At 45.4% G+C, this 11937-nt stretch overlaps 1 protein-coding gene across 1 annotated transcript in view; it reads left to right on the forward strand.

Annotated features, from left to right (window-relative positions):
* Nucleotides 1-460: 460 nt before the first annotated feature.
* ik (IK cytokine) overlaps nt 461-11937 on the forward strand; it is a gene marked incomplete at its 3' end in the record, with an annotated part of 58686 nt that continues 47209 nt past the window's right edge. Inside the window, 13 exon segments of the mRNA XM_037687739.1 lie at nt 461-660; nt 7232-7298; nt 7384-7476; nt 7549-7608; nt 7721-7888; nt 7968-8082; nt 8155-8225; nt 10248-10294; nt 10385-10548; nt 10624-10732; nt 10799-10838; nt 10907-11085; nt 11160-11244. Coding sequence (XP_037543667.1) covers nt 651-660; nt 7232-7298; nt 7384-7476; nt 7549-7608; nt 7721-7888; nt 7968-8082; nt 8155-8225; nt 10248-10294; nt 10385-10548; nt 10624-10732; nt 10799-10838; nt 10907-11085; nt 11160-11244 — 1208 coding nt within the window.

Below are 11937 nucleotides of genomic sequence, written 5' to 3' on the forward strand. Positions count from 1 at the left end.
AGAAGGCTTCATCAGTCAAGGAAACACACAACACAAAACTGATTCTTCCCCCAAACATCTTACTCCAAAGAGGAACAAACCAGTTTGACATGACTGTCGACGAGGAAGAGGACCGGCACCAGAGGAGGGGGCCTGCCAAAGACACCATCTTAGCACCAACAGAACTGGTTTGTTCCACTTTGGAGTAAGCTGTTTGGGGGAAGAATCAGTTTTGTTGTGTGCTTTGACTGATGAAGCCTTCTGGATGGAAGGTGAAACGTTTCAGCACAAAAAAAAAAGAAACTATCCAGATGACCTGACTGAAAATTATTGGATTTCTTTTATACTTTCTAAAATAAATCTAAATAACATCTGTAACTGTAGGACTCTGAGTTTACGAATGTATTTACATTAAACCTTAATTTTGTTGATGCAGTACCTCAGTCCTCCTGCAGATGTTGCTGTTTAAATGTCTGCTTCCGGAAGTGACGTCATAAGCACTGCTTTCGTAGTTCAACACGAAAACAGATCCGAGCTAACACCGAACGTTGCGCAGAAACCAACACTGCGGTGAAAACATCTGAAGCATCGAGCTGTAGTGTTGCTCTGCCGGGACAGAACTCCCCTCAGCCCGCAGGACACCCGCAGGACACCCGCAGCGGCCCGCTGACATGCCTGACCGTAAGTCCGCTCTGTTAGCATCATGCTAACTGGACCGCCGTTTCTTGTTGCTGATTAAACAAATGCAGCTAATCACGGAAGAACCAGACATGTTATGAACTCTTGAAACTACTGGCTAAAGCTAAGGCTAAATACAATCAAATCATTATTCACACGTTGGAGGTAATGACACTCCTACACAAATCAGAGATCATGCTTCGGTGTTAACGTCCCAAAAACCATGTCGGCCTCCGTAGTTTTTCTGCCCCCTCCCCAACCTGACAGCATGGTTACACTGGGTGTCCAGGTGGTGCCCTGAAAACCACGTAGCATTCGGTCATTCAACCTTTCTTTCTACTGGTTGGGGTTAGTTGAACCAGTGAGTACAGGTGCAGTGGTGGTTGCAGCCAGTTATGAATCTTATGCACCATTTGTTCATTCTACCTTTAACTCACTGAGCCTCGAACACTCGTTTACAACTGAGACCGGTTTAGACGAACAAAAAGTAATGAAAGTGACACATGTATAGGATTTGGAGGCAAAAAAAATCCTTTGAAACTGATGGAGGAGAAAGACCCCGAGATTGAAAAAACCACCCCGCACACAGTGACGGAGACATTCTGCAGGGGAGGGAGACGACGAGCGGTGATCGAGTCAAGGACACTTCAGAGGCTGTAGAGTCTGATCAGAACGCTACAATCAGTCGGTTCCCTCTGGTCACACGTGTAAACACTGTCCTGCCGACATGACCTGGAACAGCGCCAGAGAGAACCTGAGAGTCCTGAAATGATGACACGGTGTTTATTCAGCCGGGTCAGGGCTGGGCCATATGGCTTTAATGTAATATTGAGATATTTCAGAGCATTCTGACTAGGGCTGAGTACCGAACAGTCACAGACTTTGTGGTTAAAGTTTTCTGCTTTTTCTACAGTGGAGGCTGCATGGTGGAGGTAAGTTAAGCTATAAAGGATGTTGTTGACCACTTAAACCAGTATCTCTCAGCCTAGATATTAGTTTATGATAAATAACAACACAACCATGTTATTGTTGTTGTTTTGTTCTAATGTAAATTAGGGAGATGGTCAGAGCCCTAAACCCCAGAGAACCACAGAGAAGATTCAGGCAGAGACACAGAGGTGCAGAAGTCTGCATCAACCCTAACCTCAGTGAATCCAGTGACCTGCTGGTGGGATGTGAGGGACAATATGTCAAACTGACAACCAGGTATCTGTGTGTGCAACAAGCATCATCTACAGCCTCAGAGGGAACATGTTCTACTGCTGGAGACACCATCAGCCAGGAGCAGCTTGTTTGTGTCCAGAGAGAACAGACATGTTGATGTTTCTGAAGAAGAACTGTTCAGTGAAAAGGTCCTCAGTGTGAAGCAGTGACCATTAGACCCTGACCTGTCACTGGTTTGAAACTGGTCTTTGAACTGGAAATCATTTGTTTATTTTAATGTAAGAAAACTGCTTGGAACAGAAAAATACCAAAGTTAAAAAATAAAACTCAAGTTGTGTACTGTAATGTGTAACGTAATTTTATTCTTGTTAGAATTAATAGTAATTACAAAACTGGTACCGAAAAAAGAACCGTCCAGGAACCGACACCGATTTTTTTAGAAACGTACCCAGCTCATAATTCTGACGATAACGATAAATTTTGTGATATAACAAAAAAAAAAACAGAAATCATAGTTATTCATTTGACAAAATTAACTTAACATGTTGCTTTGCACTATTATATAAAAAAACAAAAAGGGTTAATTTTACTGAAATTATTTAGTATTCAGTCTCAAAGTGAAAAAATAAAAACGATCCTTCTGTTATTTAGATTGAAAAAGTCTGCTCGAAATATAGATCAACATAATCCACCACAAAAACTAAAGTGCAGGTGCAGTTGCCCAAAAATAACTACCCCATTTTCTGCCGGACACGTCGCTCCGCCCTAGAAGTCGCATCAGTCCATATTTGTCTAAAAAAGTGAAAAAATCCATAAATATGTCGCTTCGCCGTATACGTCGCATCTACTGAAAGCCCAGAAATGTGGACCGGTGGTGTGCCAAAAATCAATAGGCTGCCAAATGGCAGTTGCGGGACTGTGCACGGGAGGACTTTAACAAGAATTTAACAAGATTAACACTTAAAAACAATTATTTGTTTGCTCTAAATTGTAGTAAAGGTGTGTCTCGGTCCAACGATTTGCTTAAAAAATGCACTTTAATGGTCAGATTAAATGCATTTTGCTGGGGTGGTGCAGCTGGTTTGATGGTTGGTCCAAGCAATAAATAAATAAATAAATAAAGGTTGAATGAAAAGCGGCAAGCAGAGCCAAGGTGGGGGAAATATGGCAAGCCGATTCTATCATTAATATCTGGTGAAGATTCTCAGTCATCCAGGACATGGTAAATTCAAACAAGTAAAAAAAAAAGAAATCAAAGTATAATAAATAAAGTCCAGTTGTTTTTGTGTTGAACTTCTTACAAAACATTTGTTAATGTTAATAAACAACACAATATATTAAGAAATAAGATAAAGAATATCACTAATAATGTTCAATATGTATTGGAACATTGATAAGGAGAGAGTATTGACAGCACAGTGTTACAGGCAGAGTGTGTGTTTGAGCAGAGGTCAGCATGGATTTAATCCTTGTAGAGTTTGTTGGAGCAGTGATGGTTGTAGAGTCTAACAGCTGCGGGAGGAAGGACCTGCTGGAGGAAGGACCTGCCGGGAGGAAGGACCTGCTGGGAGGAAGGACCTGCTGGAGGAAGGACCTGCTGGGAGGAAGGACCTGCTGGGAGGAAGGACCTGCTGGAGGAAGGACCTGCTGGAGGAAGGACCTGCTGGAGGAAGGACCTGCCGGGAGGAAGGACCTGCTGGAGGAAGGACCTGCTGGAGGAAGGACCTGCTGGGAGAAGGACCTGCTGGGACGAAGGACCTGCTGGGAGGAAGGACCTGCGGTGACGCTCCTTTGTGCATTTAGGAGCAGGAACCTGTCACTGAACGAGCTCTCCAGTTCAGCAGCAGCTTCATGGGGTGGAGACGTTGTCCAGCAATGATGTTATTTTACTGGAGTCCTTCTGTCTCCCACCACCTGCACTGGGTCGAGGGGGCGTCCAAGCACAGAGCTGGTCTTCTTGATCTTATCTAGCTGCTTCTTCTCAGCTGATGATAAGCTGCTGCTCCAACACACAACACCATAGAAGATGGCTGATGCCACTACCGAGTCAAAGAAGGTCTTCAGGAGCACCCCCTGCACTCCAAAACACCTCAGTCTCCTCAGCAGGTAGAGTCTGCTTTGACCCTTCCTGTAAAGTGCATCAGTGTTGTGAGAGAGATGCGAATCAACCAAGATACAAATATATTTGTAGGAATCAACAAACTCTATAGGGACACTATTTGAGGATAAAATACCAAACCGTTTTATTTATAGAGCACTTAAAACAGCAACAAGGCCAACCAAAGTGCTGTACAGACAGAACAACAGGTAACACACAAAGCAAAATACAAAATGAGGTAAATCAGAATATAGACATAAAAACGATGCAGATAATGACGACTAACCAGTGTGGAGCATACAGGATCAAAACACAGATCATCTGGTGTTGAAAGCTACTGAATAGTAGTGAGTTTTTCAACGGGACTTGAAAACCGAGAGGGAGGGGGCCTGTCTGACAAGCAGAGGTAACTCATTCCAAAGTCTTGGTCCTGCTACAGAGAAGGTCCTGTCACCTCTGCGCTTAAGACGAGTTCCTGGAACTGTGAGGAGCAACTGGTCCGCTGACCTCAGGGAGCGTGGTGGGACATACGGTTGTAGCAGATCAGATAGAGGGGGGGGGCGACACTGTTCAGTGATTTGTAGACATACATGAGTATTTTGAACTGGATTCAAAAGTGAACTGGTAACCAGTGCAGTGAGGCCAAAACTGGTGTAATGTGCTCTCTTTTGCCTGTACTGGGTAAAAATGGGGCTGCTGCATTCTGGACCAGTTGTAGTCGTGCAATGAAGGTCTGACTGATACCAAACAGGAGTGAATTGCAGTAATCAAGCCTAGATGTAATGAATGCATGTATTACTGTCTCCAGGTTCTTTTTGGACAATATGGGCTTCAGTTTAGACAGCCGCCTCAGTTGGAAGAAACATGATTTAAATATCATGTTTATATGACTGTTAAGTTTCAGGGAAGGGTCCATTATCACTCCCAGATTAGTGACTCTTTGTTTTTCTGACAGGGTTAGAGCGGAGAGGTCGATGCAGTGGTTTGATTTGGTTTGGTCGATGGTGTCAAAGGCGGCTGTGAGGTCCAACAGGACAAGCAGCACAGAATCACCAGTATCTGTGGATCTGAAGATGTCGTTAAAGACCTTCAGCAGGGCAGTTTCAGTGCTGTGGAAAGGTTTAAAGCCAGATTGGAAAAACTCTAAGATGGCGTGATCCTCCAGGAAGCACTTCAACTGGGACTCAACTATTTTCTCCAATACTTTAGAAACAAATGGGAGTTTGGAGACAGGCCGGAAGTTGGAAACGACTGAGGGGTCAAGGTTTAGTTTTTTCAGGAGAGGCTGGACAGCAGCATGTTTAAAGGATTTTGGCACCACGCCAGTGGATAAACTGCTGTTTACTATGACAAGAATGGACGGACCTAGAGTTGGAAACACCTCCTTTAGTAGTCGAGGGGGGACCACATCAAAGGTGGAACCAGAAGGTTTCAAGCTGCAAATGACCTGCTCTAGAGAAGATAGAGTGATGGGTTCAAAATGGTCAAAAGGAGCTACAGATTGAGGTGGGATGGATGGGTCATGAGTTGGAGGGGAAATGAGAGCCCTGGTGGTCGCAATTTTTTTCAAAAAGAAATGTAGGAAGTTGTCGCACAGCTCAGTCGAGGCTTCCAGAGGTGATGGTTCAGTGAGGTGGAGAACAGAGTTTAGGGTGGAGAAGAGGACACATGGGTTGTGAGAGTTTGAGGTAATTATATCAGAGAAGTATTTGGATTTAGCAGCTTTCACTGTTTTCTGATAACAGCGCCAACTCTCTTTAAGTATCTGGAAAGAGACCTGCAGCCTGTCTTTCCTCCACTTTCATTCTGCCCTCCTACATTGCTGCCTAACGGCCTTGGTGACATCACTCAGCCAAGGTTCTGCTCTCAGTTTTGATTTTCTAGTTTTAACAGGCGCAACATGATCCGGAGTCTTTAAGCAGACAGAGTTGAACTGGGATGTCAGCTCCTCAGTGGTGGTGAGAAACACTGGGGCCTGAATGATCATTTCAGAGTTATAAACATCTGTGAAACGTGTGGCAGTGAAGTGGTTAATGGTCCGAGTGCTACGTGCAGGAATGCACAACTTAGGAGTTAGATGGGGGAGGGTGAACTCAAACTGGACTGGCATGTGGTCTGAGAAAACATTATCACCAATAACAAGATTATTAACAGTCACATGAGTTAAAACAAGATCCAGTGTATGTCTGCGCTCTTGGGTGGGACCATTTACATGCTGAGTTAAATTAAATGAGTCCAATAAATCTAAAAAGTCCTTAACCAAGGGCTTCTCCTGACAGCACACGTGCAAATTAAAGTCCCCAATAATGAAAACGTGCTCATATTTTGGTGTGATTTCAGCCAAGAAGTCAGAAAACTCATTTATGAAATCCTTAGATCGAGGTGGGTGGTAGACGAGTGCAAATAACGTCTGAGGTGAATGTCCGAGTTCAAAGACGCTCAGCTCAAAGCTGGCGCAGGAAACTGGGATGGGCAGTTGTATACAGTCAAAAGTTGATTTGAATATTGTTAATAATCCACCACCGCGCCGGCCTTATGGCCGCGGTGCATTAAAATACAGACAGTTCAGTGACAGTAATTCCGTCAAGGCGCTGGACTCACCTGGAGACATCCAAGTCTCTGTGATACAGAAAAAGTCCAACTCGTGCTTTTGAAAGTAGTCCCTGAGGATAAAAGTTTTGTTGGTAACAGATCTTGTGTTGACCAAACACATCCGGATACTGTCCAAAGTGGAGCTAGCAGCGGTGGAGTTTGCACGCATCAGTGGCCGCAGGTTTTCAATAACAGCCCCTCTAGGTCGGCCCGTGTGGTGTACCGGCCGACAACTCCCGTTGTTTACCTGGTCCGGGCACGCGGGAAGCTGGCGATGGAAACCATGACCACCAGCTGAAGATGCAACGCGCAGGGCTTTGAGCTTTACCAGCCGTCCAGCACGTTTTCCCCGGCGTCTGAAGCGATATCTCCGGGCAGGGAGGTGAGGAGCGCAGCGAAGGTAAACAGGCACGTTCGCCAGCGGGGGTGGGGTGGGGGGGTCCAGAGGTACGCTCATATTGGTCCAAATAAGCGACTTCAGTGACAGAAAAACGAAGATCCAGAAGCTGTTGTCTGTCATACACCAGCAGAGAGTTTATGTCCCAGATAAAAAACTAACATAACGCAAATAATCCGAACACCGTCAGCAGGGGGTGGATTGCACTTACATCCTGCGTCCATCTAAGATCAGTCCTCACACATGTCCACTTGAGCTGTCTTCAAGCAAGACATGTCCCCACTGCTGTCTGTGGCTCTTAACTAGTACTGTCTGTCTTCCAGCTGAGAGTTACTCCAACCCTTTGGCACCTGAGGGCCACGATGTGGACGAGCACAGAGGAGGAGCTCAGTGAGTGTTGCCCACACACTGTTGTTGTTGTTGTTGTTGCTGCTGTTTCTGTTGTTGCTTACTTCTGCTCTTGCCCTGTTTTCAGGTCCAAGCTGACCAACGATGACTTCAGGAAGCTGCTCATGACGCCGCGGGCCACGCCCACCACGGCTCCGCCCACCAAGTCCCGACACCATGAGTGCGTGTTGACATGAGGAGTGCACGGCTTCTCGTGTTTGTGTTGAAATCATTTGTTTGTTTGCTTTCCCAGAATGCCGAGGGACTACAACGAGGACGAGGACCCTGCAGCCAGGAGGAGGAAGAAGAAGAGGTCAGAGTCCAGGACCAACAAATTATTAGAACCAGAACCTCCTGAACCTTGGCAGGAGAGCTGGTTCTGATCCAAGTCAAGTACTGATGTCCGACCCTGGTTTGTCCTGCAGTTATTACGCGAAACTCCGTCAGCAGGAGATGGAGCGAGAGAGAGAGCTGGCCGAGAAGTACCGGGACCGGGCCCGGGAGAGACGGGACGGGGTCAACAAGGACTACGAAGAGACGGAGCTGATCAGCACCACGGCCAACTACCGGGCCGTTGGCCCCACCGCCGAGGCGTAAGTCCCTCTGAGTCCGACTCCTAGCAGACCACCTGGGTCTGTGGACGGTTCTGATCCGAATCCCTGTCTGTTTCAGAGACAAGTCTGCAGCAGAGAAACGCCGGCAGCTAATCCAGGAGTCCAAGTTCTTGGGAGGAGACATGGAGCACACTCACTTGGTGAAGGGTCTGGACTTCGCTCTGCTGCAAAAGGTCAGTGTGGGAGCGTGCACGCTGCTCAGGTTGGCGCATTGACCCAGTAACACCTGCACGTGTCCCTTCCAGGTGAGGGCTGAGATCACCAGCAAGGAGAAGGAGGAGGAGGACCTGATGGACAAGGTCCAGAAGGAAACCAAGTAAGACCTGGGTCCACTTGCTGCTGCGATCCTTAACACTGATCAATAACCAATGGTCTTGATCACGCATCAATAACTTATGGTCCTGATCAATAACTAATGGTCCTGATCACTGATCAGTAACTGATGGTCCTGATCAATAACTAATGGTCCTGATGACTGATCAGTAACTGATGGTCCTATCAATAACGAATAATAACGACAACGAATAATAACGAACAATAATAACGAATTGAATGAAAAGGTTGAATGAATAACCAATGGTCCTGATCAATAACCAATGGTCCTGATCAATAACCAATGGTCCTGATCACTGATCAGTAACTGATAATCCTGATCAATAACTGATGGTCTTGATCACTGATCTAGGGCTGCAACTAACGATTATTTCAATAATCGATTCATCGGCCGATTATTTTTTCGATTAATCGATGAATCGACAAAAACCAAACAACGTTTTAATTTCCACCCCTTTATTCCAAAATTGAACATTTGACTGACATAGAATTCACACAAAAAACAGGTTGCTATTTGACTATTGTGTTAGTAAAATATTGAATAATAAAAAATAAAAGTTAGTCACATAGCTTTAAAAAATAAAAGTAGACAAAAATATATACAAATGTGTCTTTATACCTGCACAATATGTAGCTACTTTGTAAAATGTGTCATTTAGGGAAGACTGTAACCTGGATTAAAAGTGTGGATTATTGTAGTGAAGCCTTCGTCTTCAACCATGGACAGAGGCCTCATGTCAGTGACGATCATGTTCAGGATGTTTCAGTGAAGACAGCTGCTGCTGTGGTGTCCATGATGTCTGTCCATTATGAAGGATGTTGTTGTTTGTTGTTGTTTTCTGGAACGAGACAGTAAATATGTTTTATATCATAATTTACAGCAACTCAAGAAATGCCTTGTTTCACTTATAGTTCAGGCAAAAGTAGCTCAAAGAGCAATTAAACACACACACACACACACACACACACACATATATAAAATAATTACACACATTTGAGTAGATGTAATAAATTACTTCAATTCCTGTTTAAATGCAATTCATCCTGCCATACCTGCAGTGTCTTCAGACTTTGCCAGCAAATTAAAAGTTGAAGCTTAATCATTAAATTATTATCTTTGTGTTAGATTTATTTATTAATCACATTTAAACGCTGCTTGTACCAATTAAATTAAATAAAAAGTAACACACGTTCTCTATCACCGTCATTAATCAGATAAACAAACAAACAAACAAACAAACAGCTTCATCTTCCAGACAGACTGACGTTACGTTTTCTCTCTTGAAACAGAGCAAATGTTAAATTGTAGAGACTCACCTGCAACACATGAAGAGTTGTATCAGCTGCAGCTCCTTCCTCCTCCTCGTCACTCCCACATGTTTACGTTTATCTCCGTGGTTCTCTCGTGTCATGTCGTCACTTTTCAAAGCTGCATGTTTCTCAGTTTTTATCTTTGTGAAGTTCTCCCACTCTTTGGAGGACTTGGGTCGAACAGTTTTCTCTGCGTCGGTCATTTGTAAAATTTACTTAATTTCCTTTGAAAACACTCTGCCTCCTCCCCCCTCGCTCTGTTCAACTCACGCTGCAGTTTTTTTTTTTCAAACTTTATTCAGTCAGTCAGCATTGACAATGAACTGCAGGTGAACAAAACCAAACAGCTCCGCAGCGCCGTGAGAGACGCATAATCGCGCAACACAACGAATCGATAATGAAATTGGTTGCCAACGCTTTTAATCATCGATTTTTATCGATTCGTTGTTGCAGCCCTACACTGATCAATAACTGATAGTCCTGATCACTGAATAACTGATGGTCCTGATCAATAACCGATGGTCCTGATCACTGATCAATAACTGATGGTCCTGATCACTGAATAACTGATGGTCCTGATCACGGATCAATAACTGATAGTCCTGATCACTGATCAATAACCACCAGTCCCGATCACTGATCATTAACCAATGGTCCTAATCACTGATCAATAACTGATGGTTCTGTTTGTCAGGAAAGACCTGGAGCCCGAGGAGAAGATCGAGTTCAAAACCCGAATGGGTGAGTCCACCTAGAACCTGGTCCAGGACGAGTTGCAGACACAGAATGGACACCAGGTCCTCCTCAGACTGAACATTTGGTCCTCCTCAGGTAGGAACATCTTCAGGGTGGTCTTCAGGTCTGGGGTCCAGGAGAGGAACGAGCTCTTCCTGCCTGGCAGGATGGCCTACGTGGTGGACCTGGACGACGAGTTCACCGACACGGACATCCCAACCACGCTGATCCGTAGCAAGGCTGACTGTCCCAGCATGGAGGTGACGCCTGTCCCATGGAGACACCTGCTTTCTGTAGTCTGAATGTCCGCCCATCTGTCTGTCTCTGTCCTTCAGGCCCAGACCACGCTGACCACCAACGACATTGTGATCTCCAAGCTGACTCAGATTCTGTCCTACCTGAGACAGGGGACACGTCACAAGAAGATCAAGAAGAAGGACAAAGGTGCATTTCTTTAGAATGTGTCCTCTGAACATGTCCCCCTCAGCTGATCGTGGTTCTGTGTTTCAGGTAAACTGGATGATAAGAGGGCCCCTGAAGCTGATCTCAGGTCAGTGTATAGAACTTTTTCTCTGTTCACAAAACGGTGTCAGAGTGACACGTCTCTGGTTGTTTCAGGATCTTTGATGACATCGGGGACTACATTCCGTCAAACACGTCCAGCTCCAAACCCAGCAGAGACAAAGAGCGGCACCGGGAGCGGGACAAAGACAGAGAGGAGGACAGTAAGAGCAGGAGACACACCTACTTTGAGAAGCCTCGAGGAGATGAGCTCCAGCTGTTGGACATGGACACCGGTTTGTCCTCATTTTGAATCAAACTTTATTCAGTTCTACACAGCAGTTCTAACCCTGACCCGGTTCACCATCAGGACCTGGATCAGTCCGGGAGCAGATCAAGATGATCAATGAGAAGTTTGGAGGAGCGGAAGGGAGCCAATGGCAGGGCACGGAGTCATATCCTTTTGGACATTAGGACATGTCCTACGTGTGGGCAGTTACCAGATACCTGCGTCCAGATGGAAGCAACCTGAACTCACCATGGAGTGATGATCAGGATCTGCCAGAATCAGCCTGGCCTTGTTCACTCACCTAGCCTTGTGTAGGTCAGTGAGGTTATGTAGGTCAGTGAGTTTTTGTAGGTCAGTGAGTTTTTGTAGGTCAGTGAGGTTTTGTAGGTCAGTGAGGTTCTGTAGGTCAGAGAGGTTTTGTTGGTCAGTGATGTTCTGTAGGTCAGTGAGGTTCTGTAGGTCAGAGAGGTTCTGTAGGTTGGTGAGGTTTTGTTGGTCAGTGATGTTCTGTAGGTCAGTGAGGTTCTGTAGGTCAGAGAGGTTCTGTAGGTTGGTGAGGTTTTGTTGGTCAGTGAGGTTCTGTAGGTCAGTGAGGTTCTGTAGGTCAGTGAGGTTCAGTAGGTCATTGAGGTTCAGTAGGTCAGTGAGGTTCTGTAGGTCAGATAGGTTTTGTAGGTCAGAGAGGTTCTGTAGGTCGGTGAGGTTTTGTTGGTCAGTGGGGTTCTGTAGGTCAGTGAGGTTTTGTTGGTCAGTGGGGTTCTGTAGGTCAGTGAGGTTCTGTAGTTTAGTGAGGTTCCGTAGGTTGGTGAAGTTTTGTAAGTTAGTGAGGTTCTGTAGGTCAGTGAGGTTCTGTAGGTCA

Source organism: Nematolebias whitei, chromosome 14, assembly GCF_014905685.2.
Source record: "Nematolebias whitei isolate Nwh7 chromosome 14, NemWhi1, whole genome shotgun sequence".
NCBI lineage: Eukaryota > Metazoa > Chordata > Actinopteri > Cyprinodontiformes > Rivulidae > Nematolebias > Nematolebias whitei.